The 15,414-nt window shown below is 39.4% G+C and overlaps 1 protein-coding gene across 1 annotated transcript; it reads left to right on the top strand.

Moving 5' to 3' along the window:
* Positions 1 to 10,813: 10,813 nt before the first annotated feature.
* On the top strand, positions 10,814 to 11,986 carry LOC139741922 (beta-1,3-galactosyltransferase 5-like). Its single transcript, XM_071652493.1, has one exon. It carries the CDS (start codon positions 10,814 to 10,816, stop codon positions 11,984 to 11,986), a length of 1,173 nt encoding a protein of 390 aa, XP_071508594.1.
* Positions 11,987 to 15,414: the final 3,428 nt, after the last annotated feature.

Below are 15,414 nucleotides of genomic sequence, written 5' to 3'. Positions count from 1 at the left end.
AACTGACTCGTGGAATGAAGCTACAGTTATAGTTTGATTATCACGTTCAAGTGATTAAAAAAAGATAATTAGTGAATTTAGCAAAGACAGTCTGTGCAATGATGTTGTAAACTGCACGCGCTTGATCTATATTTGCATTTTTTGTTGAATGATGTACAAAGAGTTTGCAATTATGAGTATGAAAGCGAACTAAACAAGGAATGATGATTTGTAATATCAACATTAGATGAAGGGCCACTTTCCGACCAATTAAATATTAATCTGGAAGGAAATACATTATGTATTGATTCTTTTTACAGTTTTAGCACTAAGGTGAAATTGATTAAAATCGGAATGGAAATAAAAGAAGTTATGAAATGGCGAAATTATTCTAATATTTTACCAAACAGTTCTTGAACAGTTGACACGAATATACAAATAATTAAGCTGATGATGTCATCACCTCACAATTTTTCACTGTTTGTGTACAAACAAGACTAACAAAATAATTGTTTTTTCTGTCAAAAAAGTGTAAAACATGTTAATTTCCTCTGAATAACTTCAAAATCATAATCAGTCAAAATAATAATTAATCGCTCATTCATTATGATTTGAAACTGGGACATAATGGCGTTTGAACAAACAAACAAACAAACAGAAAACCCGAGGAAATCTTAAGATTTTGTGCACATGAAAACCACGTGGCACGTTATGAAGCGATGGTATCATCAACTCACTCATTTTCATATTCATTTTGACTGTCCAAGAACTGTTTTATAATATTTCGGGAAACTTCAAAATTTCATAACTTTCCTAATTCTTATCATTATTTTGAATAAATTACTGTCATTCTTATCAAATTTTCCTTTTCCTTTTCAGAGTAACTTTACACTGTTCCGAAATTGTCTTTAAGAATACGTTTTGTTGTGAAACTTCTACCTATAAGTAGGATCTAAGAGAATGAGAGAAAATGTTTTCACTGAAAAAAAAAAAAACACGAATGAAAATACTACAGTGCACTCCCGTTACAACGAACACGGTTATAACGAAATTTCGTTATAACGAAGTAACACTTTTGGTCCCAAAATCATCGCCATTAAAGTCTATGGTACAAAATTCGCTTATAACGAACACGGTTATAGCGAAATTTTCGTTATAACGAAGTCTTTTCCGAGCACCACTGACAAAGAAAAACAAAAGAAATGTGCTCCGTTATAACGAAATGCGGGTCGCTTTCGAAAATACGTAGCGGAACACTGGCAAGGCATTTACAGCGTCTCTGCATGGGCGAACGCGTCACATCACTGTGTGTTCGCTTGGTGTGTCACGCACAGTTTCCAAGGGGAACTTGCGTTATTGTAATACAATAATCTGTAATTGATTAACTATTTGTTTTGTTGTTCACATAGCTTTCCAGTGTATGACGAGTATTCAACAAACAGAATGTCATATATGAGTGGCTTCCTTGTTTTCGTTATATATTGTATTTGTTCGGTTATAACGAAATTTCGTTATAACGAAAGAAAACTGCCGGTCCCGAGCATTTCGTTATAACGGGAGTGCACTGTACTCAAAACGCCTTTCAGCAATTCTGTTTCAATGCCTCAATCAAATTTAGCCTATCAATTTTGCGAGTGATATTGAGGTATGGAACAGATTTGTTTCAATACGAAAAAAAACCCAACTTGTTCTCTTTGGTTTCTGAAACATTCGCGTACTTGAGGTTAAAGGGCACCTTTTTAAAGTGCAGCATCGTCTGATCCAGGTTGAGTGCATATCAGTGTACGTGCACAATGAACTGGTGCGTGCATGACTCATCATAATGTCTTGGTCTTAAATAGACATACATCGGATTACAAATTTGTCGATTCAAGAATAGGTTGAGAAAGAAAGAAATATCTTGAGCAACTCCCACTTACAGACATAAAATATGGTACTCAGTGTGGCATCTATATCATACAATGACATCTATTTTGTATAGGTTGTACCATGATTACGGGTGTACATTGACATCGTGTATGACAAAAGTCTAATTCTGCTCCTTCCTCGTGTATCTGTGTGTGCTTGCGTGTATGTGTGCAAATTATTAGCATCTGCGTGCTTGCGTAAGGCTCTTGTTATTAAGCTGAATCAACTTGTCACTGCACGCCTGGCAGTACAAGACACACTATTTGAACACCGAAGATTTGCTCTATTGTGACAACAGGCCAGTGGATGTAGGCTGTAACCAGGAGGGGGTTTCTTTGTGTAACGCTCACAGCGCGGTAATGAGAGAGGCTTGAGTGATTCTCAGTTTGCATGGAAGCCATCAGACAAAGGCCCTATTATGCTGCACAGGTTTTAAATGTTAAAAAGGCGCCGTAAGTGATTTCACCTTTCGCAGGATTTGTGATGACGTCACAATCACTGCCAGCGGTAGTTCATTACAACATTGTATGAATACTTTATCACCACGAGATAAATCCTTGATTGCATGTCTGAGGGATGGGTTTTTGTGTATTTTTAAATCTTTGTGTATATTCGTCCATCAGGTCGATGATGTAAGGAAGTTTTATATAGTTAATATCTTTCATTTGGATATGCTTCGTGTTGATGGCGAACGAAAGCACGTGATTTACGAGTTACGTCTTCTTGAGCGGGGAATGATCTTATTAATGATGCACAAAGTAGATTTCCCTATTTAGAATATTCCATAAGCAGACGTTATATACGAAATAGGTCTACATTGTTTGTGCTTATGTTGCTTGATTCATGGAAACAGGGAGGAGTTATCTGACGATGATTTCGAGTCAGTCTGTAATGTTTTGAATTTTTGTCAGGGCAAATACTTCGAAATTCTATTAACGAGTCATAAGGTACGCTTTCCGATAGCAAGAAGGCAATTTTACGACATGTAATCTTTTTGTTTAATGAGCATAAACTCCTTCTTTGTATCCTCTCTCTTTTAAATGACAATCCCAGCTATAAGGTAAGAAGTCCCTTCTTTATGTCCATTGTTGTCCAAAGTGTGTTCGTAGATCCAGAATTACGATGGTTTTAACGTTCTGAAAAAAAGTAAAATCAACTGCCGCGACAATGTATGCTAATAAGTTTCTTAATTTATTTTTAGATCCTCAAGCATATTAACAAATATCATATGCAGTTTGGTACAAGATATTACAATCAATTCAAAATAATGCTGTGGGATTCGATGAGAACTGTCTTCTGCCGCTCGCTAATAGTAAGAAGTTTTGAAAATACTATATTCATCGTCTATAGGCTTCTTATAAATTTCGAGGGGAATTGTATCTTAGGAACCTTAGTGCGTGATAAGTTTAAAAATAAAATGTCGTTTTTTCGGAGACACGCAAGTAATCAGTATTTAACTTAAATTGCGGGTTTATGGTGTGTAGTGATTATCATATAGAGCTGTATAAGAGAAATTTAGATATATATAGCTTCTCTAAAGGCAGCTCTTTTCTTGTTGGTAAACTGTGAAAAAATCCTCCATAAATATTTCGTATAGTGAATTCTTATAGATAATTGTGTACTGGTAGAGATGAAATATATTACTGTGATGATCAATAATTCAACTCAAGGCGTGAAATTGCACTTTACAAGAATGTTCGAACAAAAAAAAAGGTAAGAAAGCGAAAAGAAACAGCTGTTTTGGCTGTCAGCTGTACGTGAAATATGAAATTGATGAAAAAGTCGCGTATTACTCTGATATCCTTGACTTCAGTATAATGACTGATGACCATGTGATACATTCTATAAAACTTATTTGGCATGCTCGTGTAAAAAAAAAACACACACACAAATCTTCATTTTTTAAATGACAAATTGGAATGGTCCTATGTGTGTATTATTAGAGTGTGCAAGAACATTGATTTTACTCTGTGGCATATCTTGATCAGCGTTTTGACCATGATAACCTTGACGTAAGATGTTTCCATCCAGTCTATATTTATACAAGCAGTGATATTGTTCGACAGGCGCTGGAGTCTCTCTCCGTAACCTCTCCGTGTCTCTATGTAACAGTTGCAACAAGAATTAATTACCGGTACGCCACTTTTATTTACAGGCGTTTGTAGTTGTTGTTGTCGTTAATGTTGTTGTTGTTGTTGTTGACAGTTTGAGAGCCCGGATTGACGCCATGTTACACATTCTAGCATGCCCCCCAAAAATACGTTTTCATGTTTCCAATTTTAGTCATGCCGTTTTCAAATTTTACTCATACAACCTTTTAATGCGGACCTATGTATGTGTATCAATTTCTATAACTTGTCTCATTTTCTAAAGTAATTACAGTATGTGCAAGTATAGGATGTTGTGAGTACACTGTAAAAACATCGGTGTTAGATTTAACACCACGGGTGTTAAATCTAACACCGATCAAACTTCAATAGAGGACCACACCCACAGGTGTTAAAAATGCACTGTGATGGTGTTGAAAAGTGTTCACCTGACACTTCGTCGTGTTAATTTGACACTGTACCTGGTGTTATTTTGACACTGTACTGGTGTTAATTAAAAAATGACACCACATGGTGTTGATTTGATATTTGTTGGTGTTAATATCAATGGTTTAACACCCGTACAGCTTCAATAAGATACCACACCAGCTGGTCTTACTTTGGTGTAAATTTATTTTCACATTTTTTCAAAAATCTAGTATTTTAATGTAAAATTCTTGATCGTCTTGTTTAAATTAAAAATCAACAAGAAGTGCAGTTACTAAGAAACTCTTCAAAAAACAGTTTAAAATTTGGAAATGACACCCGGAGGTGTTAATTCAACACCATAAATGAGCTCCGAAAATTTAACACCAGCTCGGTGTTCACTATTTAACACCGGACTTTTTGCAGTGTAATGGCATAATTTCAGCATGCTGCAAGCTTGATCATCTTTCCAAATACACAACGATGCAATTGCCAGTACGAACAAACAACTTTAATAAGGTCTGAAATAGTCTACTGTTTCGCTTCATTGGCGTTTAATTGCCCCCATTTTTTGTGTACATAATAATCACTTGTTCATGTTATGTCTTTTTTTTAACTTCGCCATGAATCAGTAATGAAGTGTAATTAAAGATGAGCTTTCGCCAGCAGGTATGGTACCGTTTCTGTCTCTCCGCGACAAAAGTGGTATCCTGAACAATCGTTTATGTGGTGATTTTCAACGTATTTCATATGTTTTTACAGTCTTTATAGTGGTCCTGTCAGACTTTTGGAATATTTTAGCATTACTTAATGATTTAAAGAATGTTCAATTTTATTTTTCATGTTCTCGTTAGATATTTTCGTCAGATATCTCCGTTATATGGGTTTAATTAAAACAGTTATTTTATCAGAAGTGTTTGATTGTGTGCTCTTTTCACGTTTATTACAGCGTAACATCTTCTCTTTCGCCCATAGTGGTAGATTTAGCATTCATTCTTTTATCCACGCATTCAGGGTATGTTGTTCTTGTATTTGCTTTGTTTCTATACTGTATTATATAGCACAATATTAGTGCTATAGTACAAATAAGAAATAAGCGGAAAGACCATTACGTACACAAGGGTATGAACAAAAAGAGAATGTGATGTGTGTTGAATACATATCAACTAATGTATATCACTAATACATAGTAACAACCTTTTGGGTTCTACTATTTAACTCCTTATAGATTAAACAACCCTGTTTGTGGCAGGTTTTGTACATGGTGTCTACTTGCGTGAGGGGCCCTTTCACAGAGCTACCAAGTCTCACGTATTCTGCGTGAGACTCAAGCATTTAGGGTCCATCTCACGATCTCACGCATGACACCCATTTTTCACACGCATCGGGCGAAGTCTGCAACTTGGGCCTATTATAATGAGCATAGCTCAAAAGATTTAAGTGATAGTTGCAATTGAAGGTATATTTCCCTTTTGTCTTTCAAAATAAGTAAAAAATAGTCACTTAAGTATGCACCTGATCGCACCATTAAGAGCTCAAAATTGAAAAAGCTCCCTACCGTGGGAGGCCACAGGGGGAAAAGACCCCTCCCACACCCTCGCTCGCGCGCACATTCGCATGCCGAGATGCCGAGTCATGAAAATCTCACTCATAAAATCTTTTTGAACTTGGCATCCCTGCTTTCATTCATTGCTGAAAGGGCCCAATCCCGTGTAACTTCCAACATAACACTTGCGAGTAACTCCTGCTTGTGTTCTAAAGTGGGACTAAGCACACAAGATGTTCATTAGCTGTTTTACCCATGAATGAAACTGCCCTGCCACAAATAGGCACCCTGCCGCATACAGGAGTTTTTACTCTAGACCTTTCCATATTTTCAATAGATCAGTTTACAAACGGAGTCGAATTTCTCGGACACCTTTCAAACAAATAAGTTTCTTTGAGAAGGATTTCCAGAGTGTTGTCCGACAGAGCAACAGTCGATTAATGCAAATTGGATTCCAATGTAACTTATTTTGCTATTTTACATCATCGTGTACGCATGGGGCCTATCTTTCAGGTATGACAAAGGGCGTTCTTTCAATGTAGAAAGTTTGCCGAGACATTGCCCGACATAGGAATGGCAAATGCATGCCTATTGCATTCCAAATATCATGATGCTATGAGTATGTACAGGTGGACCGGTTATCTTGTTTCTTAGGTCCAGCCACCGTTGGTAAACTGCCCTATGAAAACGTTTTCAACAGGAACATTAGTTTCAAAACTCTGCACTTAGCATGCCTAGTCCTCGTAATATCTGTGGAATATGAACTTGAATACATTTGTAAATTAAAAAGTTCTATGAATGAGATAGATGTATGAGCGGTAAGAATCAAGAATCGGTCAATCTAGGTCTACCTTAGAGTTCTGTCTACGTACTTTTGCACCCACGTACCTGAGTGGTGACGTCACAAAGTAGCAAGTTCAGCAAACTCGAGGTGAGGGTACGGTCACACATCAGTTCCTTTTTTGACCTCACGTATCGTTTGAGTCAGATTGTATTGATCAAATCCGATCGATTACCTCCTCCCTCGCATTGTACTTTATTAAAGCCCTAAAAAAATGTGCCCAATGTTTCTTAAAATACCGATGGAATTTAAGGGAGAGGTCCCAGAACGGTCAAGCGGATACTTTCTTTCATTTTGAAGTCAGATGCATTACTCTCGAATAGTTGCGTTGATAAAAATGTCTGTTGCTCTGAAAAACGAAAGGAGTCGACTGATGAACTTGGTTGCCTGAATAGTAAAGTGGTCGTTCCCGCGAAGGACAATACATTCTACCTTCCTCCGACACCCTGCAAAGCCGTTGTCCACATAATCGATTTTAAGGATGCGAAAGAGCGAAAATAACAACGACTCACAGGTGGTGGAACAATGGCCGGGTGAACATAACACATCTACGGGAGGGATTTTTTTCGGCAGTTGTATTGTTTGGAAGAGGGTAAGTGCTGAAGAAATTCTTTTGAGTGGAAACTCATTCATAATCAACTGTACGCAGCTCTTTGCACAAGTAAACAACTCTCAAACGATGGCTCGTGGTCTGAATGTGCGTTCACCCTACTATATAGAGCTGACCAAACTTGATCTACGGAATTACGAACCACTGACTTGATATGACCATGGCGACGAATAGGTGTAAATTGTCATGAGGGTGAATGAATGAACGAAGAGCTCACGGAGGAGGCAGACGTGTGCATCGGCGACTTCATAGACATCGATGAATGCAGACCGTCACGTGAGTTATGAGAGTCGCTGTTATAATACTATGCCGTGTCACTTGGCTACATCCAGACTGACCCGTTGCTGTAATGTTGAAACAGTCCGGGGGCGACGACACTAAATATTGCTTGATGTACTGCGTCCCAGCATTCCCTCCGGTTATTGGCTATATCTTTTTATGTTTTTCATTTTCCTTGTTGATATCAAATTTTCATGTCCTCATGACATTACAGTGGAAGGTAAATCAATTGATTTACGCCCACAACTCATAAATTTAAATGCATTTGATATTTGCGCTTTGCTACTATTGTTCCTATCCAAGACAATTTGATAAAAACGTGAACGTGCAGTGCAGGCTTGCACTGATTGTGTTACGAATGTACATTATACAGGCATATGTATGTATAGAAGAACAATCTGCTATTTGTGAATCTGTCTCGTTTGGGAACTTGCAGCGGGAAAATCACCAGAATTGCCAATATTGTAGAATAACGGCATCTTTGGAATTAAAATAAGATGTGCATTGTACAAACATTGTTGTGTTCCTCTACTAGACACGTCCAAATAAAGCAGGGTGTCCCCCCTCCCTCGGTAAGAACTTTTTGCATTTTGATGTTGTAAATGGTGCAATTTGATGCATGTTTTTGCGCGTTTTATCGAATTGAAACAGTCCCACTTGTTTAAGGTAGCAATATATTTTCATGTCGATTATCATTGAACAATTTGGCTATAAAATATGGTATCATTGAAATAAATGTCTTGTATTAATTGTATTAATTCTTACACTGAATATCATGAACGCCGTCTGTTCAGCAATCAAACAGAAAAAGCATGCACACGAGGGTGTAGATAGGGGCATTTCCCCTCCCACACGAAGGTGATTGTGCATTTCCAGACCTTAAATTCAGCGATCTGGTGCAAATTTTTGGTGCAATACTTTTTCATCGAAGTGTTAAAATCACGGAATTTAGCTCTTATTCCGAATGTGCATCATCTGTGTGTATGTACAAACAGTCTAGTGAGGAAGAGCTTAGGGGAAGGGGGATTTCCCCCTCCCGCTCGGCGGAGCTTTTACGTTTTAAGAATTGAAATAAAGCGATCTGGAGCACACTTTTTGTGGAAAATTCGGAAATTGTCATCCCAAAAAATGTACTAAGTCTAAAGTGGGTAACAAGCAATGGAAGAGTGGCAAGATACCTCTCCAGTGGCGGATCCAGAGGGGGGCGCAAGCGGCGCACGCCCCCCCCCCCTTTATTTCTCGTTAAAATAAAAGAAATAAAAAGAAAAAAAAGAAATGAAACCCGGAAGTGGCACCAGAAATATTAGTCACGCCCCCCTTTACAGAATTCCTGGATCCGCCCCTGCTCTCCCATATTCAAGGGAGCCTCTTTTTTTTTCAGTTTTAAGCTTTTTGAACTGAAATTCAACAATCTGGCGCACACTTTTGTTGGAATATCTGGAAATTTTCAATCAGAAGAGAAGTGTAGCAAGTGTGTGGAAGGAGATTCTGTATAATTTTCTGATTGCAGTTAAACGTTTTGGTGCACACATTTCGCGTCAAAGTGTAGTCACAGTCTACTTCTATGCATTGGGGGGGGGGGGGAGGGGCGGGCGGCGAGGCGGGCGAGCAGGGAGAAGGCGTGGGCGAGTGTTATCTCCACCCTTCCCGTACGATGGAGCTTTGCCTTTTTAAGGTTGAAATTGAGATAGCTCGTATACGCATATTTGACGGAATATTTTCGGAAATCATTTAAAAAAAAACTGATGTGAGGGGGGGGGGAATGAGGGAGGAATGGGTCGATTAAAAGGGGAGATTCCCCTTGTACATGAGGGAACTTTGAGTTTTCGGAATATAAGTGATAAGTCTCATGTGCCCTAAAAAGAGCACTAAGGCTAGGGAAACAGGCACAGAGGGGGAGGGTTTGGGAGGGGATACCCCCTCCCAAGCACGAGAGATTTTGCATATTTTGAATTGAAATTCAACAATCTGGTGCACACTTTGAGTGAAATATTAAAAAAAATGAACTTATTTGATGAAAGTTTGAAAAGGAGACCCGCTTCATGTGCATGCATAATACAGTATACACGCATTTTTTTTTTTCGCCTCGCAAATCCCCGGTCCAAATCTTAGGGGGGGGGGGGGGGCGACCGCCCCATCGCCCCCCCCCCCCCCCCCCCGGCTACGCCAATGCAGAAACGATATAATATAGCCTGCACTGTTTATTGGTTGAAGAAACGGGGTTGCAAACAATGATGCATTATTGATTACAGACATTGGCCCCAAGGCTTAAACTTCTACAGAAATAGACATTAGGCAGTAAATGTGGGTTGGAGGTGCAGGGGTGCTTAGAATTATGGTTGTGGATAACGGTTAACCGCATAAGCGACCCCGACACGTTCGTGTAACTGGTTACAGCGTCCCGGGGGCGTTAGGTTGTGGATAGCATTGGATGAAGACATGGGCTTGGGTCAACGTGAATAGGTGTATCACACGTATATACCTATGAAACTCTTTCAAAGGCCATAGATGGATTTCTTAAATATTCAGCCATGATATGGACCATTTTTTTCCCTCCATATCAATCAGGGGTTTGCGTATGATACACTGTAACATAGTCTAATTGAATACATGTGGCCGGTTTTTGTTACCTATTAAAGTTCTAGACGTACCTTTTAATCAAAGGTTGTTCGCGACAACCTGAAAGTTTGTCCGAGGCTTGTTCTGCTTCTTTGAGCATCCAATCATGCATTCTTATGTGAAGCTGCTATGTTACCACCTTTGTTCATTGTGATTTCTTATAAATTTTGAAAACATTTATATTCCTTATCCCAATCACTTTACATTCTGTAACTCTCAGTACCTAGTTTGACTAATCTATAGATGTTCACATGCAAAAATCTAAAAATTATCCGGAGCTTCCCTTTAAGACGTTCGCTGCAGCAGTGTCTAATTTAAAGTAAAAGTATGACTTTGAAATTATGAAATAAATGGTAATCGTTGCTCGTTATTTGTAATGGAATTTCTGTGAGAAATGGATGTGAATGTGAATTCAAAGTGTTATACTGCATGAAAGATTTATTCTAGCATTCTTTTTAATGGAAATGAATAGCCCTTTGCCAACGTGGTTTGTTTGTTTGTTTGCTTGTTTTTTCAGCATGAACGTACGAACCTTGCCAGCCCGCCTTGCCTGCTTGCTGTTGTTCGGGCAGATCGCCTTCTACTGTTTCGTGCACCTGAGGAGTCGGTCGACCAGACGAAAATATCCAAAACATATTCAGTTTCCCGGGATGTTCCAAGCCGTATCCAATCACAGATTAATACAGGGTAGTAGACTACATCGTTCCGATGAAGATTCACTCCTTGTTCATCATTCAGTGCAACCCTCGACTCTAAACAAAACTGCGCAAATAAAAGATGGCGGAACTATACAAGAAAAGCCAAAGAAATCTTATCTGGAAAGACATGCCGACGAGCACAACTACGCCTATCTGCACAACCCGGCAAACATCTGCATGACAGCAGGCAACACCAAAGAAAAAGTATTCGTGATTTTCGTCGTAGTTACAGCGCCGAAAAATTCCTGGAGGCGCCGGGTGGTTCGCGAAACCTATGGTAGTCCAAGCGCATGGCCCCTGCATGCTCGGGGCAGCTATAAACGGATCTTTCTGCTTGGCTCGACTAGCAACGCAACCATACAACGATTCATCAACAAGGAGGCAGAAAAATATGGCGATATCGTGCAGGAGAGTTTCGTCGACGTCTACGAAAACCTAACGCTAAAGACCACCATGGCTCTGAAGTGGGTGACGAACTTCTGCCGCCATGCGCAGCTGATGATGAAAATCGACGACGACTCGATGATCAGCCAGACCCGTCTTTTGAGCATCCTCGACAAATCGTCGCCGACCAACTGGACTGCCGGCAAGGTGATGGTGCAATCTCCAGTGTTTCGTAATCCAGATGCCAAGTTCTTCCTTTCCGAGGACTTTTACCCTCTTCCTACTTACCCTCCATACCTCAACGGACCTGGCTACATCCTCTCCACAGACTTGGTAGAAGCCAGCTACCAAACGGCTCTGACCACGCCCATTTTTCCGTGGGAAGATGTCTTTGTCGGCTTCTGCCTCGCGAAGCTCAACGTAAAAATGGATAACACCACGTATCATCGATTTCTCTGGATTCCTTCTTTCGACAGCGTGGACGAGAGGCGGAAGTACCTCGTGGTCGTGCGGAGGATGAGGTCATACGTGGTCGTGACGAACTTGGATTACAGATTCATGCGCATTATGTGGGCCGTCGGGAAACTCAAAAGTCCTGGTACCAAATGAATGCGTCAACTCGTTGCGTACTCATTGTCATATTGGTTGTGGTAGTCTATAATAGGTCATCCCACGAGACCGACACTAACGAGTCAAACAGCCCTAGAGTTTGGCATTGAAAAAAGTCCATGAGTCATACAGCCCATGAGTTCGACACGAAGTAGATACAGCCCGCGAGTTCGACATTACAACATGGGGCTTAGTGTGTCGGTCTCGTAGGCCCTTTTTGCTTAGTGTCAAACTTATGAGTTGTAGACCTATGACTCGTGGGCTGTATAACTCATGGGCTGTATGACTCATGGCTGTATGACTCGTTGGGTGTATGATTCGCGGATGTCAAACTCGTGACATGGACCCGTATCGCATTCAAACTATCATGCTTTTATTCGGAAATTTGCAGTACGGTCTCAATATTTAGACTTACACACAGAACACAATCGAAAATCACATGAGTTAGCTTGATTACCTACAACAGGACTCGACATTAGTCGTGGTGACCCGGGGCCCCTAAAATCTAATGTTGGTCCACCAAACTGCCCGAAAAGTTATCTTTTGGCGGCCCGATCGGGCAACTAGGTTTCAAGATGGATTGTTATGCTTTTATTTCGGGCAATAAAAATGTCGAATTAAAAGATTCGATCCCTGTCTTAAAAATATGATCATTTTGGTATTTTTTTGACCATGACTGTATTCATCCATTTCAATAAGGTAATTATAAATACGAATGTTAGTCAGTACTTCCATTTTAGAATTTTGTTTCAGAAAACAAGCATTGTATGACCAAGGGGGTACGAGAGAACACGTATACCTCCTTGGTATGACTCACAACTTGGAAAATCTTGACTCACAGAATACCTATAGAGTATTTTACCATTGTTGCTTATATGTTTCCAAGACAAGGCAAGCCGCAAGTCATATAGCGTCAGATTTTTTCTGCTGCCTTGAAAACTGTGGGAGACCTTTAACACAATGGTCGTTCAAACTCACTGTAATACCTTCTTTCATGTGTAGCCTTGCTATCCGACTAAAATTTGACAACAATTCAAAACTCGGGCTGTATTGGAAATGCTACCGACGTTGGATGAGGCAGGAACTTAAACAGAGTCATCTCAATAATCGGTGAAGATAAAAAACAGGTATTTTGAGAAGACTCAAGTCTGCATAGTCAACAGAGAATTTTGAAGTTGTGTGTGACTATTGGTCCCTATATAGTGGTAAGGAGAATTGCTTGTTAAAAATTTTCTGCTACCATTACCCGTATAAAATGCCCCTCGTCGTCATTGACAGAATACAGTGCAGCTCTGTACTGACATTCTTCTGCCGTGGATCAGAAATTGGTGAAAACAGTTCTACCTGATTTCAAAATGTGAGCCTCAAGGCGGTCAATATGATTTATATGTGCATCGCACTGCGGACACATCAGATTTGAAGTCTTTAAAGCTATTCATACAAAAAAATTTGGTCAAGTCCGTTGGAGACAAGAGGTTGTATCTCAAGGTGTATTTGACTCTTTCCGCTCTATAGTATACATGCATATTTAGGATGAATTTGAATCAGATGTGACTGGTTTCACATTTCCTATAACATATTTTTAGTTTATCACTCAAAGCTGGTTTAACTCTCAAACAAACAACAAACCAGTGAACAAAACTGGATCATGTGGTGCTATGTTCGTCATGAATTCGACTATCAGCAAAGTGCCCTGTTTTATGAAGAGTTAAAATTGATTATAAAGTTGATTTCTATTATAAGTCTATGGCAGCCTGTGTGTTAAGGAAATTTAAAATCGATTATACATGTTTCGTTTGATAAAACAGGGCACTGGACTACTACACTACAGTAAGAGTGTAATTATGTAATTATGTTATTGAGTAGACACTCTGTACCATGTCCATCTGTTCGATTATTTTTTAACCGATGTTGGGCCAAATGTTTCAAACTTGATACACAATGCAATAAAAGCTGATAAACCGATGACTGCCTTCATTGGCTATTACAAGGTATATTGTATTACAGTATAGTACCATTCAGCGTTGTCTGTGATCTGACCGAGTTCTCTTGTATGGTGCAAACATCTTCCGTGTAGATGTGATAAGATGTTTGCGTTGTTAATATCATTTAATCAGTCGTCCATGCACTCGGCTGCTGAATCACCACACACAAGTGTTTCGTCTTCGAATTCGCATGCAGACTGTCGTATTCATGTGGCAAGGCAACGTCGCTTATCTTGAAGTATAACGTGAACAGGGGCGGATCCAGGAATTCCGTAAAGAGAGGGCGCCTTTCCAAAATTAAATTTTTATTTTTATTTCTTTTGTTTTAACAAAGAAAAAAAGGGGGCGTCCAGTGCGCCCCCCCCCCCTTGGATCCGCCACTGTTGAAGGATGCCTTTTCACGTCAGAGGAAGAGAGAGAGAGAGAGAGAGAGAGGGGGGAAATTAAAAGCGTACGATTAAATTTGCAAAGCTTTTGCGGATGCTGATATCGATTTAACAAGAGTTATTCCGATATGTATAGAAATGGATCAGGCAGCTATACATTGACCTTGTTTGTTTTGAGTTAAATAGTAGGCTACATATACCAGCCCGAAAGTCATTTTCAAATGATTCAATCAAAGATAGATAAACTTGTATACTAGTCGAATCTCGAACTCATATAGACCAATTCGGTTTAGGTACTGTTTTTATGGTAATTTCTAACTGGGGGCTTCAAGTATGGCTAACAAAAGGTAATTTATGCACTGACATAGCAACGAACCTGGCTCATTCCTTGCATAACCCATTGAAAGTGCTTTTGTTTTTCTTTGCAAGCCTCAAGTTATGGCCGCTATAATTTACCATGCTCTGAAGTCGGATTCATCTATATAGGTACATGTATCACATGATTGATAATATCATAATGAATTACATTAATAACGTAAACCGAAATGTGCTGGTCGTTTTCATGATTTTATGTCGTCTCTGAGATGACATTTTTTTCGTCACCAATACACAAAGTAAGATTTGACACCGACATAATTCTAGCGACAATTCGAATCGATTCCCTCTGTCCGTGTTTTTGTCCCTTCCCCTCTTCACACACACACACACACACACACACACACACGTGCGTGTGTATATATATATATATATATATATATATATATATACATATATATATATATGTGTGTGTGTGTGTGTGTGTGTGTGTGTGTGTGTGTATGTGTGTGTATGAGCACATTTGTATTATGTGTGTGCATTTGGCTATACATGTATGTGATTAGCATAAAAACAGCACATACTAAAATTGATAACAACCATGTAGACACAGATTAGTAAGGTTGTTCAGGCCCTATTCACGGAAACCCGTGTGTGTGTGTGTGTGTGTGTGTGTGTGTGTGTGTGTGTTTTAAATCTTGCTTGTAACTGCAGCATTTTGGAACAATGCAATTAAGCAAAG

This window comes from Diadema antillarum, unplaced genomic scaffold (genome assembly GCF_040938485.1).
Source record: "Diadema antillarum isolate AM-2024a unplaced genomic scaffold, OU_Dant_1.0 seq00000962_RagTag, whole genome shotgun sequence".
Lineage (NCBI taxonomy): Eukaryota > Metazoa > Echinodermata > Echinoidea > Diadematoida > Diadematidae > Diadema > Diadema antillarum.
Note: the sequence above shows the minus strand (reverse complement) of the source record. Positions and strands in the feature narration are given on the sequence as shown.